The sequence below is a fragment of the Eubalaena glacialis genome, chromosome 13 (genome assembly GCF_028564815.1).
Source record: "Eubalaena glacialis isolate mEubGla1 chromosome 13, mEubGla1.1.hap2.+ XY, whole genome shotgun sequence".
In the NCBI taxonomy this organism is placed as follows: Eukaryota; Metazoa; Chordata; class Mammalia; order Artiodactyla; family Balaenidae; genus Eubalaena; species Eubalaena glacialis.
Genome location: NC_083728.1, coordinates 15,260,388 through 15,281,343, shown reverse-complemented (window position 1 = coordinate 15,281,343; position 20,956 = coordinate 15,260,388). Strand labels below are relative to the sequence as shown.

General features: G+C 56.8%; 1 protein-coding gene across 3 annotated transcripts; it reads right to left on the bottom strand.

Moving 5' to 3' along the window:
• Positions 1-577: 577 nt before the first annotated feature.
• On the bottom strand, positions 578-19,217 carry ZNF335 (zinc finger protein 335). Of its 3 annotated transcripts, none has more exons than XM_061209604.1 (28): positions 19,131-19,217; positions 18,210-18,460; positions 16,628-16,868; positions 15,841-15,918; positions 15,287-15,592; positions 15,065-15,199; positions 14,038-14,184; positions 12,460-12,712; positions 12,190-12,367; positions 11,437-11,549; positions 10,504-10,522; positions 10,253-10,369; positions 10,098-10,174; positions 9,855-10,015; positions 8,888-9,120; positions 7,890-7,983; positions 7,670-7,764; positions 4,923-5,182; positions 3,864-3,975; positions 3,343-3,717; positions 2,411-2,553; positions 2,176-2,330; positions 1,934-2,037; positions 1,763-1,840; positions 1,460-1,543; positions 1,306-1,371; positions 1,142-1,223; positions 578-1,049 (listed from the first exon to the last, which is right to left on the bottom strand). In XM_061209604.1, the coding sequence occupies exons 2-28, from the start codon at positions 18,408-18,410 to the stop codon at positions 922-924; spliced, it is 4,035 nt and encodes a 1,344-aa protein (XP_061065587.1). In that variant the 5' UTR covers positions 18,411-18,460; positions 19,131-19,217; the 3' UTR covers positions 578-921. The 3 variants fall into 3 exon arrangements, with proteins under 3 accessions (XP_061065587.1, XP_061065589.1, XP_061065588.1); XM_061209606.1 differs by having other exon boundaries at positions 15,065-15,196; XM_061209605.1 differs by lacking the exon at positions 19,131-19,217 and having other exon boundaries at positions 18,210-18,850.
• Positions 19,218-20,956: the final 1,739 nt, after the last annotated feature.

The following is a 20,956-nucleotide window of genomic DNA, read 5'->3' as shown; positions in this document are numbered from 1 at the left end:
AGGGCTCCGGTATCTTAACTAACTTCTCATCCTGTCGTCCCCACAACTGGGTCCCTGGTGGCCTCTGCCTACGCCCAGGAGGTCTGAAGGGTCCAGAGCCCTGCATCAATAATCTGCAAGCCCCAAACTCCCACAGCTGGTATCAGCTTCACTGATCCCTCCGGGGAGCAGAGGGCAGGTAGCTGTGTCCAGGCAGAAACCTAGATGCCTACTGGCCCTGGAGCCACCACAGTGAGTGGGCAGCCAGGTATGTTTTACAGTCAAGGGTCAGGAGGAAGAGCAGGTCAGAGGCACCTGGTCTGGGGGTGTGGCCTCTGTGCAGGCACCTGGCTGTGCTCTGAGGACCTCTAGGCAAGGAGCCAGTGCTCCCCTGAGGCCGGGGAGGAAGCAGGGTCTGAAGGTGCTCAGTGGGGCTTTCACCAGCTTAGCCATCTCTCCCAGTATCAGGCCTTTGCCCCGAGGGTCTGCCCTACTGGGCCACTGTACTTACAGAGGCAGGCCAAGATGCACTGCGGGGCTGGGCAGCTTCCACCTCATTTCCACCCTGTGGGCTGTAGTGGGCTCCTCCTCCTTCCTAAATCCTTGCCTGGTTCTGGCTGTAGCAGCACATGGACAAAGTGAGCTGACCAAGGCTGGACTCTGGTCCCTTTATTGAGACTGAGGGCCCAGTGGGTCCATCCAAACAAAAATAAATTTCTCTCCCAAAGCCTGCCTGCAGGCTGGGGCCCCCAGCATGTCCTGGCTGGGGCCCACGGCTGTCCCCTAACCCCAGCAGCACAGGTCTGGCTCCCCAGGAGTGACAGGATGCTGGCTGCTCAGTATCTGGAGATCCTAGGTGGAGCAGCGAGGGAGTCCCAGTGGGCCCCCCACCCCGAGCAGGGCTGGCCCCAATATCCATGGTCTTCGTGGGGCCCCTGGGGCTCAGTCATCGGTCAGGGTGATGACGTCGTACTCGATGCCCTGATGTTGCAGCTGTTGGATGTGTTCAGGCACTGCCTCCTCCGTGCCGAATAGGCCTTGGGCCTGGGCCATGGCAGCATCGGCCACCGCTGCCAGGGGAGGGGAAAGGATGGTGAGCCTGAGGCCCAGGAACTAGGCCTGGGCCCCAGGCCCCCAAGACCCTCAGGGTCCAGCCCCATACCTGTGACAGCTGAGTGTGCTGCAGCCTCAAGCTGGGCCTGTGTGACAAGCTGCTGGCCTGGGGACACCGGCACATACTGGATCTGGAGGAGAGAGGCAATGAGATGTAGCCTTAACAGGACCCCTGCCCATGGCCCTGCTCCACCTGGTCCCCAAGGGCCCTACCTGGGACTCCTGAAGGAACGGTGCCCCTTGTTCATACTGGATGTGTGTGATCTGGCCCTCCTGTACCTGGAGAGAGGAAGCCAATCCAGTTATTCTCAAAGAAGGATGTACACCCCTCTTCTCACTCCTCACCCGCGTCCCAGGCCTGGCCTACCTGGATGTGATGGCCCTCTGGGACCACGACGTATTCCTGGGGGAGCAGATGCTGGACTCCGTCCTGGGAGATGATGTACTGTACCTGAGGAAGGGGGGAGAAGAGGCAGGTGCTGGGGCCCCGCTCCCCGGGAGCTCAGCGAGGAAGGCAGAGTAGGGGGGTCAGGGACACCCCATCAGCAATGGCAGCTGGAGGAGTTGTTTGGAAAGTACTGTTCCCCCAACCCCCTCCTGGGAATGGGGCCTGGGGGTGGGGGGGGGAGGAGGGCGGGCACTCAGGGCTGAGGTGGCGACAGCAGCTCACCTGGTTATCAGATGTCACCAGGTGCTGGACCATCTGGCCATCTGCTGTAGTGATCTCTTGGATGTAGGTGGCTTCCTCCTGTCAGGGCCAGGCCAGCTCTAGCTTCAGATTTCTGTGTGCCCTCACCCCTGCCCATGACCTGCCAGCAGGGCCCCCAGCCCAGACTCTCACCTGATTGGTCACTGTCTGTTCCTGGGCCACAATGATGTGTTCCTGGCCCAGTGCCTGCTGTAGCCGCTCTGGACCCAGGACCCCGTGACTGGACTGGAGCGCAGCTGGGCAGAGAGGGGTGGACGCTCGCTCAGGGGCTCCAGGGGAACCTGAGACGCCCCGGCCCCGCCCTGGCCCAAGGGTGCCCTCTGGGGCAGCGGCTCAGGTCCTTTGTCCACCCGGGGGCCCCAGGCGCCACTCACTGTGCAGCGTGGCCAGCGTCTCGTCGTCACTGTTCAGGATGATGGTCTGGGTGGGGGTCTGGGCCGGGGCCCGCGCGGTCGGGGTCGCCGCCTTCCTCCCATCGGGACTGTGCAGCCGCTGGATGTGGAACTTGAGGTGCCCGTTCCGGTTGAAGCTGAGGGCGAAGGAAGGCGGCTCAGGGGCGGCCCCACCACGCGTGCCCGGCAGCGCCTGCCCGCCTGCGCCCGGCCTCACCGCTGCCCGCAGAGGTGGCACTCGAAGGGCTTCTCGTTGGTGTGGGTCAGCATGTGGCGCCGCAGATCCTTCTTGTTCTTGGAAGCGAAGCTGCACTGGTTGCACTGGTGGGGCCGCAGGCTTGAGTGCTGCGCCATGTGGGCCTGCAGATGGGGCGGAGTCAGGGCACCGGCTGGGTCAGGACAGGTGGCTCCCCACGGACAGGGGAGCCAGGGACCCCGACCTCAGGCGCGGTGGATCTGGGAGGAGCTGGGTGAGAAGTACGAGCCAGACCAAGGTCTGGCACTGCTGGGTGTTGAAGGGAAGAGCCACGGGCTCCGTCGTGAGGCCGCTCCGAAAGCCCTGTCCCTGTTGACACTCATTTCACCCCTGTGAAATGTACAGGCTCAAAGAGGGGCCTCTGAAGGTCACCCCCAGCTCTGACACTCTGGGTTCTGGGCCCCACTCCCCTCACTGAGCCGCTGTGAGGATTCAGCACGTGCTCGGATCTGAGAACCGATGATTTTCGGGTGAACAGACGGAGTCCCCGGAACCTGGCCTGCTCCACACCGACCCCCACACCTCCCTGGGACCCTGTGCCCTCAGTGTTCTGGACAACTCGAATTTCCCCAGCTGCCTCACGCCACCGCCCCTCTGCTCCTGCAGGCCCAGCTCAGCCATCACCTCTAGGACGTCCCCCCAGCACCCCAAGTCCACGTGACTCGTTCCCCATCTGTGCTCTGCCGTGCACACTTAGTTCACACCGGGGACACTGTCGGGCGTTAGTCACCGCCTGGTGTGCCTCCCCGCCAGACTGAGCCCGCAGAGCGCTGGGGCCTTGCTGAGTCATCTCTGACCCCAGCGGGGAGCAGAGGGCCTGGCCTGGCCTGGGGGGGTGCTCAGTCCAGGCTTGTTACACAAACGGGTGCCAGCAGAGGGACGGGGGCACCTACCCGGACCTCGGGCCACTGGCGAGCACTGAAGGGGCAGTCGGGGCACTTGAAGGCACTAGGCCCAGCGTGGGCCCGTTTGTGACTTTCCATCTCAGCTCGGCCGGGGAAAGCCTCGGCGCAGATCTTGCAGGAAAACTTCTTTGACGACGCAGTGGCTGCAGATGGTGGCGAGGGGGGCACTACCAGGCCCAGGGCTTTGCTGGCAGCAGGAGGTGGGGAGGCAGAGCCCTGGGGGTCCCCCACTCGGCGGGTCCTGGCTGGAGACGGGGGCTCAGGGCCGTCTCTGGGCAGCCCCCCACACTGCAGCAAGGGCCACTTGGCTCCAGAGGCCAGGGCATCTGGACTTGGGAAGGAGATGGAGCCATCTGCAGTCAGCTGTGGACAGGCAGGGGAGCGTGAGGCGCGGAGGGAGGGAAGGAGGGAAGGAGGGAAGGAGGGAGGGAGGGAGGGAAGGAGGGAGGGAGGGAGGGAGGGAGGGAGGAAGAAATGGGAAGAGTAGAGGTGGCTACCCCCAGCCTCACCTCGATGTGGTGCAGCTGGGTCCCGTCGGCGGCCATGATGAAGTGGGTGCCAGCTTCTTTCAAGGTGTCACTCACAACCACGGCCTGGGCTGCCTCCCCGGGGGGCTCCTCGCTGTGGGCAGAGGAGGGGGGGGTGAGGCAGCATTCCAGGAGAGGATGGAGGGCCACAGGAGTCCCTTCCCCAAGAAAGGCATCAACTGAGTGACTGCCACCGCAGGTTGACCCCTGGCTCCTCCCTTTACCAGCCGAACCTCCGCTGCCTCTTGCGTAAATGGCGACCAAGTGTCCAGAGATCGTCCTTCTCAGAAGTGGTCATCCCTGCCCCCTCGATGGGCATGCTGGGGGGTGGCGAGGTGAAGGGCTCCAGGGGTCAAGCCCAAGTCTGACCAGGTGGGGCAGGAGGAGAGGGCGAGTGGGGAGGCAGGACTGCAAGGACCCACGGGCCAAGGGTAAAGGGCAGATGCTGAGAGACTGGGCTGCCCAGGCGCCGGCCCAGGGATCCTGACTCCCATCCCAGCTGAACAATCCGGTACTTGAATTCAGGGCCTCCTCAGACTGCCCAGGGGTTCAACGAACATGCGAAACATAAACATTTCTGCCCCAAACGCGCTCAATGTAGAGAAAGCCAAGTGCAGCTGCAGGGCCTCCAATGTCGCTAAGGAGCCTGAGCTCGTTCCTAAGGTCAGAACTGGAAACTACCTCAGGGACCATCCCGTACAAGGAGGACGTGGGCTTTGGAACCACAGAGACCAGGGTCAGATCTACAGCCTGTCCGACCTTAGGCGAGTTACTTCACCTCCCTCCTCATTTGTAAAGAGAGGGAAACATGCATCTCATGGGAATGGTTTAGGTGAGTTCACGAATGTCAAGTTCCTGGCACATCTTAAGTGGCTCTTGACCTCCTGAAGGGACACGACACCCCTATAGCCCAATTGTTTTACGTGTATTAGGAGTTTTACCTCCTGCCAGCTAGGCTTGGGTGGGTGGGGTCCTCATTTGACTCCCCCCAGCACACCTATAAATGGCTGGGGGGGGCCTCTCGCAGGCAGCAGGTCTCACCTGTAAGGTGTGCCAGGAGCCGATGTGCCCTCCTCCATGGTGGGTGCCGTGATGACACTGTAGCCAGCCCCGCCAAACGGCCCAGGTGCCAGGGTGATCTGATGTAGGTCCGGGGCACCTAGCTGGCTCTCGGCGGCCGCGCTGCCCCCTGGCTCTGCCATGTGGAGGGCTACCACTTGGGGAGTGGCACCTGCTGGGGAGGGCTGCCCACCAGAGGATGCGAACCCTGCTTCCACGCCCTCTGACTTCACCACGGCCACCTGCAACGGCACCAGCGGGCATTACGAGCGGGGTCTGTGGCAAAGGAGCTGGCGTTCAAGGCCCTTTTCTATCTCAGGGCCTCAAAGCTCACCCACGGTCTGGCGGGACCCAGTGCCACCACCACGCATTCACACGAGCCCAATTGTGTGTTCCTGGCAACTGGAAAGAGAGTTAACAAGAACAGGCTAGAGCGTTACCGCCCCCCCAAGGGCACTGGGCAACGTCTGGAGACATTTTTGGTTGCCACAATTGGTTGGCACCTAGGGGGCAGAAGCCAGAGATGCTGCCAAACATCCCAGACGAGCAGGACAGCCCCCTCAGCAAGGAATTATCCGGCCCAAAGTGCCAAGGGTAAGAAATCCTGAGGTAGAGGAACAAGTGGCAGACCATTTAAGAAAAAAATGCAATAGTCAGAGCTCTACCTCACATCCTACTCCAAAGCCTGCTTCAAATGTTTTAAAGATTGAAATGTAACAAATAAAACTCGAGATATATTAAAAGAAAATATGGATATTCCTATAATCCTTGGGGTGGGAAGATTTTCCTAATCATGACAGAGTATGTTAAAACCTACAAAAAAACAAACCATAAAATGAGATCAGAAAACAAAGAAGCTGGGGGTGTGGGGGGAGATGGTATTTAGTAATTCACGTAAGAGATAAAAAGTGGAGTTCCCACACATACAAACAGCCCTTGCAAAGTTATAAGAAAGAGAGTAATAATTTAATGGAAAAATAGATACAGGACACAAACATACGTCAGAGAAGAAATAAAATGGTCTATGAACATACAGAAAGAAACTCGATCCCTTTTGTGATCACAAAATTACAAATTAAGACCCTGACATATACTTCCATCACATGGAAGAGATTTATAAAGACTGATGCCCAGCGCTGGCGAGGCTGTGAGGAAGCACACTCTAGTGGTGGTCGTGTAACTGACATAGCTTTTTATGAGGCATCACGCCTTGGGACCCACTGATTCTATTTACTTCTAGGAGGGTTTTTTTTCCCCCAACTAAAAAACATGTTTATGAGCACCCGAAAATGTATGTGCACTGAAGCACTGCCTTGAGTTAATGACAAGGAACCCACCCACGCGTAAAAGACTGACGAAATAAGCTTCAGGACATCCCTAGGACGGAATGACGTGGAGACGTCAGGAAGGAGTGGACGCGTGTGTGTGGCCAGGCCATGCCTCATACGCTGCAGAGGGAAGAAAAGCTAGGCTGCCCGTGAGCGCGGATGGCGTGATCCCATTTTTTAAGGATCAAGAGGTCTCTGTGTTAGTGAGCGCGTGGACAGAACTGCAGAAACGCTCATTAACCTGTTAACAGTGGACTCGGGGGGGAGGGGAGGAACCTTAAGCACTTTCACCTTCTGAAGAGAACAATTCTTAACGCTCATTTTGGGTTTCACAAGCATATGTTTTTGTAATCAGAAAAACCAGCCAACCAAAATGGATGATACTGGCACGAGAACGGCAGACAGGGCAATAGAACAGAACTTGTCTAGAAACAGACTCCTGTACCCGGGGGAATCCGGTGCACGACAAAGGGGATGTTTTGAACCACTGGGGAAAACGAGAGGATTCGATTTATTGCACTGGACAACTTTTGGGAAAAAAATAAACTTAGTCCCCTACCTTTCTGCACACACCAAAAGTGAATTCCAGGTGGAGCAAAAATTTAAGTGTAAAAAATGAAACTCTAAGAAGAAAATACAAACGAATGTTTATATAATCTTGAGGTGAAGAGGCCTTTCTAAGGATGATACCACAGGCAAAAACTATAAAAGCCTGATACGCTGAACTACCTAAAAATGTAAAACTTCTACACACCCCCAAATGCCACAAACTAAACCCTCTGAAGATTCTAGGTCCAACAGCAGGCTCCCCTCCACAGAGCTCTGTCCCCCAGCAGCATGTTACTGTTCCAAGTTGTTGGAATTCATCATCTCAAACACACAGTCTCCATCTTTTCAAGAGGCTGGGAGACAGGAGGTGCTAACAAACCTCTCTCCGCCTTAGAGAAGCCTGGAGAGGTGCGGGGGAGGGGGAGGGAGAAGTAAAGATGATGAACCTGGGGGAAGATGTGCTAGGCTTAAGGTGCAAGGAACATGTGAGAGGTCGGAGCTCAAGAAAGCCTTGGGAGCCTCTGGGCTGTGCGAGGTGGCATGGAATGAGGGTGCTAGGCTAGATGGGAAGCTAGTTCAGACTCATGGGCACGGGCGGTGCTTACTGCTCAGCATGGCGGAGACCGCTGGTGACTCCACAGAGCGGAGTGGGAGAGCCTCTGCCCTCCCGGGGCCTCCCTGGCACAGCGGTCCCCCTCCTCTGCGTCTGCCCACTGGGTTTCAGTGGATCTGTCTCCCACTGACTGGGAGCTCCCTGAAGGCAGGGCACGTCTGCTCCATCACTAGCCTCCGCTCTCAGTGTCCAGCGCAGACCTGGCACCAAGGGTAAAGCCGGGCCGGGGAGGAGCTCACCTGCAGGGCTGCGCTGCCCAGCTCCCGCTGAGTGCTCACGTTCAGCAGCAGGTCCAAGGCTGTCTGTGTGGCCATGGCCGTCGACTCCTCAGCTCCTGGGTCGGGTGGGACCTGAGCCTTAGAAATGGCTGGAAAACTGGCACCCAACGCCCTCCTCCCCAGCTTCCGGCCCCCACCAGCACGAGCCCTACCCCTGCTCCCACCGTCCCTCAGAACTCACCTTGCTGGTAGATGATGGTGGCACCACCCAGGGTGTCAGAACAGAGCAGCGGGGGGGTCTCGGGTGACTGGAGAGGTGCTGCCTCTGGGGGGATCTGCGGGGTGGGAATATGGCCAAATGTGACAGGGGGCAGCTCAGATTCAAGTGCATTCACCAAGCACCTCCTATGTGCCAGACACTTTACAGCTATTGGCTTGTTTCATCTTCACACTCTTCAAGATATTTTCAAGATATTTACCAGCTCCATGCAACAGATGAACTGACTAAGGTTAAGGATCCCACAGCTAGTAAGTAGAACTGGGACTTGAACACAAGACTATCTGACTCCAGAGCCTCTGTGTTCTACCAGCACATTGTGGTGGTCCATCTTTTGGGGAGGGGAGGGGGCAGGCAACATACTCAGCTACAAGACTATATTTCTCAGCCTCCCTCGCGGCTGGGTAAAGTGTGGCCATGTGGCTAAGCAGGAGCTTCTGGTAAAGTTCACGAGGAAGGTAAGATGGATAGATGGCGGGCATCATTTTTGCTCTTCCCCCATCCCTTCCTCCTGCTTCTTGCCTGGGATGTGGCTAGGAAGGCTGGAGCTCCTGCAGCTATATGGGACCATAAGTCAATCACAAAGATGGGAGTCATATGCCTAGGACGGCTGGGAAAAAGTATTGAGAAAGCTTGGTTCCTGATGACTGATCAAGGAGTTGCCACATCAGCCCTGGGTTGCTGACCTTTGGACTTCTTTTACATGAAGAGAATAATAAAGTATCACCACAGTCAAGATACTGATATTTCCACGCTCTATTACTAGCACTGGAAAGCCACCCCTACTCTGAGCTTAGGGGTGACGTATCTGTGACCTCAGCTGCTCTGCACCACAATCCAGAGAGGCAGGGGTCATTTCGCTGTACTCAGCGTGCAAGTGAGGATGCTAGGGCTGGGAGAGGCAGCATCACACTGGCATTGCAGCCAACGCTCCTACCCCCCCGTCTGCTGCCTGAGCTCACCTCAGGAGGTCCTGGGGAGCGGGGCGGAGGTCCGGGGGCTGCGCCATGCTGCTGCTTCAGCTCCTCAATCTGCTGCAGAGAGAAGAAGGGGCGACGGCGGGAAGGGGGCTCCTCAGGGTGGCGCCGCCCCCACTCCTCAAAGCTGCTTGCATGTCGGCACCGTACGTGCAGGCGGAGGTTCTTCTTGTGTCGCGTGCTGAAGTGGCAGTACTCACAGGCAAAGGGCTTGGCCCCTGCAGGTACATGTGTAGGGATGCTTGGGCTTGCCCACCCCCTCTAGGAAGCCTTCTGTGACCCCAAGAACGTCTCCAACTGATTCACTCCCTGCGCTGTGTTCCCAAGCTCAGGGAAACCCACGCTCTGTGCATGTTGGTGTGCCAGGACAGGAACGAGCCAGGTCTCCCTCTGCGCTAACAGCCTTCCTCCGAGTGCCTATTTTCAAGGTCAGGTGACCACATACTTCTCTTATGACTCATCTCCCGAAGTGTTCCCCCCCCCAACCCCCACTCTCTTTCTCTCTTCTTCCTTAGTGTGTCTGCCAGAGGGCTAGGCACCGAGGAGGAGAAAGAACCAACTTTTGTTGTCCATCTTCTGTGGGCCAAGATGTGATGCTGCTTTAGCGGCTTCCTCTGTCGAGGGCAGGGCCTATGTAAGACCTCTCTCAAGCCCCAGCGCCCGGAACAGACAGGGCTCAGGGAACAAATGGAACTCACTTTTATAACAACCCCATGGTTGGTACTTCTGATTCTCTCCTTTCACAACTAAGAAAAGCTCAGAGAGAGCCAGCAACTGGCCCTGGGCCACACAGAGAAGAGCTGGCTGAGTTGGAACCTCAGCTGAGGTTAGAGTGACAGTCCCAGGGGGCATTCCCTGCAGTAGGAGGGCTGGGGCTGCCGAGGGGGATGAAGAGGACAGAGCTGAGCCTCCGACAGGGGGCCACGGTGTGTTGGGGGGTGGCTGGCCTGACCTGTGTGCTTGACGGCCACGTGGGACAGCAGGAAGTCCTCTCGGAAGGTGCGGTAGGGGCAAAAGCTGCACTTGAAGGGCTTGTCGCTGACATGGGAAAGCTGGTGGTTCAGCAGCGCCTTCTTGTCCTCACAAACGAACTCGCAGAACTCGCACTTGAACCTGGAGGTGGTCGGAGCGGGGAGAGCTCAGCGACAGGGCGCGGTGGGGCACCGCAGCCCCAGGGGCCTCCTCGGGGATGTACCTGCGGTTGGCGACGGCCTGGATGTGCGTGAGCAGGTGCATCTTGAAGGTGTAGCGCTTCTTAAAGGACTTTCCACACTGTGGGGGGTGGCGAGGCGGGTCAGACGAGGGAGCCTCCAGGCGGGCCCCCTGCCCCCAGCCCCCAGCCCCACCCACCTTGTCACACATGTGGGGCTTCTCGGTGCTGTGCGTCTTCATGTGTTGCGTGAGTCTCTTCTGCATGGGGTAGACACGGCCACACACAGGGCAAGGGAAGGAGCTCAGCTTCGGGGTCTGGGAAGGGACAGAAGGGGCCGGGCGGAGAGAAAAGGGGAGGAGAGAGGGTGAGACCGTGCCTCCCCCCCACCCCACAATGGCCCAGCCACCCTCAAGCAGGCTCCCTTCCCTGCCTGGGGCCCCAGACTCACCGGGTCTGGCCTCTTCTTCCTGGGGGAGAAAGGCACAGGAGTCAGACCATCTTGTCCCCAAGCCCACCCCAGACCCTCTCCCACTGACCAGACCCAGCCTCAGCCCTGACTGTCCTCAGCCCCGACCCAAGCCCCTTTCCCTTAGAACAGTATTCCCCCAACTGGAGTTCGCTGGGGAAAATGCCAAGAGGTGTGCTGTAAATAAAGTTTCAAAGTCAACTAACTTTAGGAACAGTGCATTCTCTCTCTCTCTCTCTCTCTCTCTCTCTCTCTCTCTCTCTCTCTCTCTGTCACAAAGTGCATTTGCATTTTAAAGGCTCTGAGAAGTCCTGCAGGGAAGAGAGCTGTTGAACCAGGTTTTCGACCTGGTGTCCCTAATCTTACGTGGACATAGAACTCCCCCTCCCTTTTTATTTTTTTTAAAGAAACACCTAAAAGCGGGAATTCCCTGGCTGTCCAGTGGTTAGGACTCAGCGCTTCCACTGCCGGGGCCCGGGGTTCAATCTCTGGTCAGGGAAGTAAGATCCTGCAAGCCACACAGTGATAATTCAGTGAACAATCACTAGGCCCTTGAGGATTTTTGTTTTTCCACCCACTTGTCCTACATCTGCCCTATCAGTGCCGTGAGAGATGGAGTATGGACGTGGAGCCTGGAAGACCTTCAAATCATTTTCTGAGACCCTTTAGGTACACAATTTCCTTTAATCACCTCAATAATGACTGTCCCCAATTTACAAAGCTCGAAGCAGGAGAGACTGAATAAGGGACCTCTAGACCCTGACACTGCCCTGTTCTGAGCCAAGTGATCTGGGATGAATCGCCCTGCCTTTCCCACATCTGTACTGTGCTGCGAAGCGGGCTGGCCCCGAGCAGGGGCTCAGTAAGGGGGAATCCGTGGTCACCCTGGGCCTCCACTTCCCCACCCCCACTGACCGGTCCCGGCTATGCACGGCTGCGTGCCGGATGACGTCCTTCCGGTAAACACTGGTGTAGCTGCATTCGTCACACTTGTAGGGCTTACTGCCCATGTGGTTGAACATGTGCTCCTGGGAGAGAGGCAGAAGGACAGGGGGCTGGGGTACAGCCTCCCTTCCTGCCCACCCGCCCTGTGCCTACAGCCGTAGAGTTGCCCCCTCCCCACTGCACCCCGGAACAACCCCCGCTCCCCACCCCTACTGCAGGAGTCCAGAGGACAACTTCTAGGTCCGGGTCTGAGGGAGGAAGCGCTGCGCGCAGAAAGCACAGGGGCTCTGGCCACCCCCGACCTCCACCCGAGGCCAGCTCTGCCTCACGCTGGCCAAGCCAAGCTGCAGTTTCCTGCGTCAGTAAAATGGGGCTCTCAACACCTATGACCTTATCGGGCTACGTGAGATCATAAAAGGGAACCCCTTTCTTGAGACACATTACCGCCACCTGCTGGGAGACTTTCTAACACACTGAATTCGATTAAAGCAGTTGCACTGCCATCTGCCAGGTGCGGTGGTAGTGAAGCAAGTCTAAGCCGATGTGATGCCACTATGCAGCGTGAGGCCTACCAAAGTGCGCCCTCGGCCCAGACGCGCACCCTGACACGGGGCAGGAGGGTGACCGCGGGTGCCCGTGACCTCCACTCCCCCTCGGGGCCTTCTCCCATCCAGCGTCCCTTCTCCCCCTGCCCTCCCGCGCCTCCGCTTCCCTCGGTCGCACCTTGAGCGAGGACCAGCGGCGGGAGCGGTAGCTGCACTGCAGGCACTTGAAGAGCTGGGGGTTGCCAGCCTCGTGGGAGTTGACGTGGAAGCGCAGGTCCTCGTGGGACAGGAAGCGGGAACCGCAGATGCGGCACAAGAAGGGCCGCAGGAGGGGTTTGGGCGACTTGTAATAGTACCTGCCAGGAGGGCGTTGGGGAGAGGTCTGGCTGGGCCAGGGACCTGGCCACTTCCCCCTGCCCCCAGCCCTCATCTCTGCTCGCCGCCGTACTTGCGGTATTTCTTGCCGAGGAAGCGCCTAGAGGGTCGCCCACGGCGGCGGGGCGGGGCGTCGGGCTCGTCCTGGCAGGACGGTGCTGCGTTCTCCACATCTGACTGGCTCACGCTGGGTTCCACGGGGGGCCGGTTGGCCTTGCCCAGGGCCACCAGGCGTCCCGGGCCTGAGGAGCTGGGTGCCTCGGGGTCTTGTGCCTCCGCAGGGCTCTGTCCAGTCTGGGAGCTGACCAGAGGCTCTCCTTCCACACCTGCCATGGACACACCAGGACAGATGTGGACAGCTGTGCCAGAGGCCAGCCAAAATATCCTCCCCCCCACACACTGTCACAGACCACTGATGGGCCCGTCAGGTCACGGGACAGACGCAGGCAGCCCGTGGTTAGAGGGCAGCGTGGACATACGCCCTCTCCTGCAGCTGACGGGCTGTTAGCACAGCATGACTTAAATGGGACAGTCTGGAGCAGCACTGGGAGAGCTGGGACCTCGCAGCCAGGAGACCTGCGGGTAGGCTAAGCTCTGTCATCGACTTGCTGTGTGTTCTCAGGCAAAGCCACTCCCCTCTCTGAGTCTCATTTTCCCCATCTGTCAAATGGATATAATTGTTGCTCTAGTGACCTCATGGGAACGTTCTAAGGTCTGGGGAGCAACAGCAACACTTAAACACTGGTTTTCCCAACGGAGGCTGGGTAGTTGGAGGGCAGACGGGAGGAAGGGAAGAGACATCACCGCACACACTCGCAAAGCCTCTGATGTCTGAACATCCGAATGCGTTACCTATTCAAAAACACTAACAGCATTTCAATGTAATGCTTAAAAAATTCAAAATTATATGCTACAAGCAACGCGGGTAACATTTTGTTTCTTAATGGGGTGCCAGGTTATTCAGGTGTGTTCACCTTGTGAAAATTCACTGAGCTGTGAATTCACTAAGCTGATTCACTTAGCATGCATGTGCTTTTCCACACATACACCTCAGTAAAAAGTTATTTGAAAAAGAAGACTAAAAAATACAACACCCACAACCGCATGTACAAAAACAGCTACCGTGTATTTTTTCCGTGTCTATTTAAGCCTTAAAAAACAATCCTAAGAGGCGGGTGCTATCACCTCCATTCATAATAAGGGAATGGGAGATTCAAGAGGCAAAGTAACATGCTCCAGGGCACACAGCTGGTAGGTGGCAGAGCTGGCATTCATGCCCACGGCGGGTCTTTCCTGTCCCCGGCTTGTAACGCTCCAAGTCCGTGTTCCTCCAACATAGTCTCAGACCTCAGACTTATTCTCATTTTAGTAATAATTCTTAAAACTTATCTTATTAGTTCAGTTATAAATACTCAAACTTCCGTGCTGTGACAACTTACCACCGAAAAGCCTTTTCAGAAAGCTGCTATCTCCTAACTCTCAAGCTTGGTATGGGAGAGCTTTCCCCTTTGCGAGGAGGCCTGCAGGTCACCCCGGTGGGTCTGAGACGTGCTGCTCTGCAAGCACGTCTGCAAGGGCTCCATGGAAGCAAGCGGGGAACAAGGCCACCCCTGGGCCCCACTGCACAGCCCCTCCCACAAGTAAGTCTCACCGTCCAGGAGATCCGAGGTCTCCAGGCGAGGCAGCTTCCGGGGCCGGCCAGGTCTCCTGCGGGGTCTCGGTGTACTGGGAGTGGGGCGCTGGGGCCGTAGCTGCCGCCCCCGGGGCTCATCCTCAGCAGGGTTATAGTCGCTGTCCTCTGTGGAGACAACAAGAGAAGAGGGGCATCAGCCTTGACCTTTCAGCCCTGACCCCTTGCCAGCTTCCCTGGAAAGAGGCCCACTTCCCTTTCCCTGCCTGCTCCTCCCTTCAAACCCACCAGTGATGCCTCCTCCGGGAAGCCCTCCTGATGTCCCCCTGGCTAACTGTGAGCGCCACTCTCTGGTCCCTGCAGTACTTTCTCTGTACCTTCCCTAACACTTACCACTAGCTCAGATGGCACGTTTATGTGAATCAGAAAAAAACACTCCTTCCTCAATACACTTTACAGCCATTGTTAGAAAACAGTTGTCTAGTCACTCCAGTATACAAAGTAGGACTATGCTATCCATTGAGGGAGCCACTAGCTCCCTGACTAGCCATATGTGGCTACTAAGCAGTTGAAATACGCCTAGTCTAAATGGAGCCATAATTAAGTAAAAAATACACATCAGATTTCCAACAATTAGTATGAAAAAAAGAACGTAAAACTTACTAATAACTTTTCATAATCATTGCATATTGAAATGATAATATTTTAGACATAATGTGTAAATAAAATATATGACTGAACTTAAATTCATGTTTTTCTTTTTACTTTTAATATGACAACAAAAAACACACGTGGTTTCCATTCTATTTCTGCTAGACAAATGTGAACGTGACCCTCTTAGACACAGTACTATTTTTCAGCGCATGGCCCGTACAGCTGCACACAAAGCTCCTGGTCCCAGAGCTCCAACTCCTCTATCTTATGCTGGAGGCACTCGTGGCTGCGTGTGCGCCAGTTCCTCTTCCCTGGCCCTCCCTACAGGCCACAGGGAGCTCGGTATTTGCAGAGGTGGGTGTGGGTGACAGGCCCGAGAGCCACGGTAGCCTACCTTCCAGGTCATCGATGGCGCCGGCGTCTATGATGTCATCATCGTCTTCCTCCTCTGGGCCCTCTTCCTCCTGGGTCCTGGCGGAGGCGCCCCACTTCCGCAGACGTCCCTTTTTTCCGGCGGCGGCGGCGGCTGCTGGTGGTACAACAAGCTTGCCGCGTCTGACTCTTGGCACCCCAGCCCCACCTGTGCAGGCGGCCAGGCAGGCCACCGTCAACGCACCTGGGCAGAAGTGCCGCTCCCGCATGTGGCGCAACAGTGTGGCCTTGGCGCTGCTCCGGTACTGGCACATCTTGCACTTGAACTGCTGCACCACCACCACCTCCATCATGGCCTCCAGGCTCTGCAGGTCTGGCTCCTCGGCGCCAGAACCCAGGCGTGGCTGCGCTGGGGAGCTGGGCCCACCCTGCACCTCCTCAGGTGGCTCCAGGCACGTGGATGTGGACGTGGGGCCATCGGCTAGAGCCTCGATGGCTGCCAGGCTGTGGGCCAGGGTGGAACTGGACATCGGTGATACCATGGGGGCCCCTGGGAAGGTGAGGGAATCAGAGGGAAGGAAGTGGAGGGGGAGGCCGGCCACGAGCTACAGCTGCCCTTCCCAGGCAGGCCCAGGGATCCTAGAACCCCACTCCCCACCAGAGTAACAGTGGAGGAACTGAGAGGCCCAAGGCAGTGGAGAAGCTGCCAAGATCACACAGTGAGTCTATGGCAGAGCCTCCCTGTCCTACTCCCCCGCCCACGGCAGGGTTCCCTGGGTCTGGCGCCTGGATTCTTACCATCGTCTGGTCCCTGCAGGATCAGGTACCGTGTGGTCTCGGACCCACTCCCCTCAGCACTGGTCACGGTGATGCAGCCTGGGCAGAGATGTGAGGAGGGGATGCACAGCTGATAAGGACAACTGTCACTGCCCACACTCATTCTGACTCACCCGTGCGACTAAGTCCGCTGCCCCATTGCCCACTTCCCGTCCAGGGCAGGGCTGTTGAGAGGTCTGCTGTGTGTGACATGCTAGCCCAGTAGCCAGTCCACAGCTGCCCACCTTTAACCATTAAAGGAGGACTGGCTTTTCAGGCCATCCCAGGGCTTTTCCAGGTGCTACAACCCTTACACGGATCATTAATAATAGAAAGTAGTTTGGTAAATCATGAGCACCCGCTCTGGAGTCACTGTCTGAGCTCATGCCCCAACACTTGCTGATGACAGCGGGTACGTTAGTTTATATCCTCTGTGCCTTGGCTTTCTCATCCAGACTGTGAGAACAATAACAGCATCTACCTTTTGGAGTTACCAAGAGAATTAATGAACTACTGCAGGTAAAGTATTTAGAGGAGACTCCGGTACAAAGTTAGGTATCACTGTTTCTATATTTATTGAGTGCTTTCATATGCCAGGAACTATACCGTACTATCTCATTAAATCCCCACATCGTTTACCACTATGAGACGGGGTTACTGTTTCCATGTTACAAACTCAGAGTGGTAAGGTTATCTGCCTGAGTCTGCACAGCTGGTTCTGCAGGGAAACCCTTATGGGGCAACTCTTGCCCCCTGTGGCCTGACTCACTCTGGATGAGGTCGGGCCCGATGGTGGACTCGATGATCTTGTCAATGGCCGAGCCCAGGTCTGAGGAAGAAGCCGTGCAGTCGGACACCAGCATGTTGGGGTCTGGGAGTGCGCTGGAGTGCACCAGGGCTGGGGGGCCACCTGTCACCCCTGCCACTGGCCCGTGGGAAACAGAAGATGAATCAGGGAGGTAGCCATGGGGCAGGGGGTCTGTGCTGGAGCTGCTCTCGGATACCTCCTCCTGGGGGATAGGAAACAGGCAAAGGGGGAGTTTAGGAGCCAGTAATGGGGCAGGGCAGGCTGCCCCCCACCCTGGCCCAAGGACGTGGTGGGTGGAGCCACCCACGCCCTCACCCTCATTGAGGACCAGTGAGAGAAACCCTCTAGTCACAGACACCCCAAGAACAAGCGCCAGGGTCCCTGGCTCCGGCCAGGTACAAGGCCCCACATTTCCCACACCTCACACAACAGCCAGGTGAGGTTATTCTCGTCAGGCTTTCAAATAAGCTGTTCCCTCTGCCTGAAACGCTTCCTAGCATCACACCGTGGCTAACTCCTACTCAGCCTTCTCACTGCCATTCAGCTGGTACCTCTCCTGGGAAGCTGACCCTGACCCCCAAAGCCAAGTTAGGACCTCTCCATCCTCAGTGTTACAGTCGCCTGTGTCCTGCCATCACATTATGGTTCACTCTGCAATGTTACGTCTGCCAGATCAGACTCCATAAGGGCCAGGACCACATCTCTCTTGTCTCCTGCTGTATCCCCTGGGTCCAGCACAAGCTGGGCACATGCTAAGTCCATCTCTGCGGAATTAATAAAACCCCTGGACCCCAAAGTGGGGGCTACTGTTGTGCACCTCTATAATGTGATGTCCTGAAAATGATCACTATCTTGCAGACAATGACAACGGTAATGGCTGATACTTATTGGCTGCTTACCATGTGCTGAGCCCTGTGTTAATTGCTTTGCATATATTAATTCATTTAGTTCTCAAAAAAAAAAAAAACCTATTGAGGCAAGTATATTTATTATTCCCACTCTACAGATGAGAAAACTGACAGCTAAAAGTTTGGGTAGCTTATGTAAGATCACAGAGCCAGGAGGTGGCAGAGCCAGGAGACTATTTTACAAAGCGTTTCCAAGAAAATGTCTGGTGGTTGCTCACAACAGAGCACCCTCAGGAGTAGGTATTTCTGCTCCGCTTTAAAGATGGAAGACCGAGGTTCAAAGAGGTGTCCCAGTGAATCAGTGGTACAGCCAAGACTTGAACCAGGTCACCTGCATCCCAAAGAGTGAGGACAGTGGGTAGTGCAGTGGGTCAGCCCACAGCCTAGATTTGAATCCTGGCGCTGTGTCTCAGTTTGCTCCTCTGTAAGACGTGGAAAACAGTGGTATGTGCCTTACAAGGTATGAGACTTAAATGAGAAAATCCACGCTAAGGGCCTGGCATGGTGCCCGGCTCACAGTAAACCATAAACAAATATTAGCTATAAGCAAGCCTTGCTGGCTTCTTCCCCTTGGCCGCCAGGCACTGCTGCCTGCGGTCCCTGCCACCACCCACGCCGGCCAGCAATGTCCATACCAGAGAGCTGGTGCCGCGGTCCGAACTCTGCCCCACGCCAGAGTCGTCGGCCTCGGCTGGCCCCGGAGCGGCCGCGGCGTCGCTGCTGTCGGCCGACACGGCTTCCGAGGTGCCCACACCCAAGCCGCTCTCAGAGGGCTCCTCGGGCCGGCCAGGACCAGGGGCCGCGTCGCTACTGCTCTCCACCTCGTTCTCCTCCATCGGCTCGGGGGGCGGCCTGACAGGGGGGCCCAGGGTCCGGGGCCTTTACTCTGCGAGAAGAGGTGACGGGGGCTGGAACAGGTGGGCTTCATCCCGGGTCTCCGCGGCGCACCCAGCTGCACCCATATGCCCATTTCGCAGATGCAAACACTGAGTCGCCAACGGGGCGGGGCTTTCTAGTGTATTGCGAGGGGAGCTTCGGGAAAACAGGACCAGGAAGCCTTGCCTCCCAGTCTCGGGTCCTTCCCCCATCCCCGGAGGGTGGTCAGTGGCGGGTAATCTTGACCCTTTGCTCCTCCCCTCCATGATTCCCGCAGAGTGGTTCACTCTACGGGCCCCGTCCGGGCTCAGTGGTTCAGCCCTTCGGTCCCCCGAGTCCCCCCGGGTGCAGAGGCTGTGGTACAGCCCGCAAGCCCCCTGGGTCAGCGGCTCGCTCCCCCCTCCCCTGGTTCCCGTGCGGAGGGGGCTGACAGCGACGGTCCCGGGGCCTGGAGACTCGGGGCTGTCCCCGGCGCTGCCTGAGCTCCAGGCCCGACGCCATCTTGTGGCGGCTCCGGGTTTCCGCTCAGGCAAGTGCGAGAGCGACTAAAGGGCCTGGGACCCCGGGGCCCTGTTCGGACAGCCCCGCCGGCCCGGGACCTCGCCGCCGGGTATCCCCGCAGTGTGGCCCCACTTCACGGCAGGGTGCAGTGGGGCGACCTGACTCCACCCGACGCTCACCTGACGCTTTCGTAGCCGCGTTCCTCTCCGACTCCGGCATCGACGAAGTCGCCATCCTCTTTCCCCCGCTGCGGAGGGACCCATCGGCCTTCCGTAGGCCGGGACTACTTCCTACGCTGGGCCGGAGAAAGACAGGCTTCCAGTGTGCCGGAAGGTGGACCCGAGGTCTCAAAACCATACTAGAGTTCTCAGAGAATATAGGATTTTACATGTCTCCTAGTATGGGTGACGGAGTCCTCTATTGGTTGGGAGCTACTTTCTCTCCGGCGGAGGAATACATAGGAGTGGCTACGTGACGTCACTGTTGGGTCCCTTCCCTGGGCCGCAGGGCTGGGCGCGGCTCAGCCTGGCCCCACGTCCGGGGGCGTGGCTCCCAGTGGCCTGACCACGCCCTTCCCGGAATAGCTCAGAAAAGCGTGAGACTGGGATGTTTTGGCTTGGTGGGAGAGGAGTAAATGTTATCGGTCTTTTCGCCTGGCTTTCAGCCGATTATTTTACGCTCTCATCGAACCCAATCACATCCTTCCCGATTAGGTTTGACGTGTCCTGGGAGGAGGGGAGCATATAATCCTTGTTTTACCGGTGGGGAAACTGAGCCCCCGAGATGGGAAGTGGCTGGTCCAACGTCACATCTAGTAAAGGGACTTGGAATGCAAGCCCCGATGGCTGGAGTTGGGGAAATGGAGAAGAGTCAGTGCAGGGCCCTTACTGAGCTCTGTACACGTATTTGTTACATAATAGAGCTGGAAAGTCAAGGCATTCTCCATAGCCTTCCTCTGCTCAGTGTAGATGTATTTAAAGGTCTGCAGCCTTTCAGAAAGGTATGACCGTCCTTCTGATGCCCGAAATGCCACTTTTGGCAACACCCTCTGCTTAAGCCTTTTTAGCATTTTGCGCAGGAACCTGGCGCCCCGGTTTGTCCTGAAGTCTCTGCGTTGCATAAGTTGTTTTCGTCGATTGAAAAATACAAATTTGGCGGGGGGTGGGGTGGGGAGGGCGGGGAGAATCTAAAAAAAATCCTGCAAAGAAAACCTATTTTAAAAGATAGGGTGCTTTGAGCTGTTATGATTTGTTGTACCTGAGTATGAGGCGGTTTCCCTGCTCCTTTCCTAGGAGCAGGTTTTGTTAGGGGGAATAGAGCATGAGGTCTCTGGATTGGCTATGCCCCCTCGTTCCCCCTCACCCCCATTCAGCAGGACCAGGCCGCCGAGCAGCCCTGGAAAGCTGGGTGAACAAGGGCATGACAGCAGGTTGGTTTTGTACCCACCAGGCAGTTTTCCAACGTGAACTTGATTCTTCAGCCCTACAGAGCCACCTTCAACCCCCATTCCATGGGAGTAGGATGTATCCTGCCTCCAAACAAGTCACCTCCCTCAAGGATGTCAGGGTACTCAGGAGTAGCTGCACACCACCCAATCCCATCCCCAGCCCAACTAAGGCTTAATCCTAACCTTGGCCTTTGCCACCACCTTTGCACAAGATTGCAAAATATCATGATACAGAAGGTAATAGCCTCGTCATGGAGCTCAAGACCAGAGAGGGAAAGCTCATGGCCCAAGGTCATGACTCCTTGAAACAATATATCAGAATTCTTCCATTACAAAGAGAAGGAAGCCAACCTGGTTTTCTGACTGCCAATCAAGGGTTCTTCCCACCAGAACATGCCGTGTGTAGTTCTGGCCTCAGCTTTGATGGGGAGATTTCTAGAAGCAGTGAAGGGGCTCTGGGTCAGAAGGACGTTCAAGTAGACCATTGAGAGAAATGCTGAGGAGAGGAGCCAAGAGGAAAAGAAGAGGGAAGGCATTTTCCATGAGCACCTACCACAT

Excerpts from the sequence above, each read along its gene's own strand:
- ZNF335 (XM_061209604.1), bottom strand. The coding sequence starts at position 18,410 with ATGGAGGAGAACGAGGTGGAGAGCAGTAGCGACGCGGCCCCTGGTCCT. Across the intron at positions 2,554-3,342 it reads GCCAGTGGCCCGAGGTCCGG|GCCCACATGGCGCAGCACTC; the intron begins GTAGGTGCCCCC and ends CCCCATCTGCAG. Across the intron at positions 1,544-1,762 it reads TGGTGACATCTGATAACCAG|GTACAGTACATCATCTCCCA; the intron begins GTGAGCTGCTGT and ends CCCCTTCCTCAG.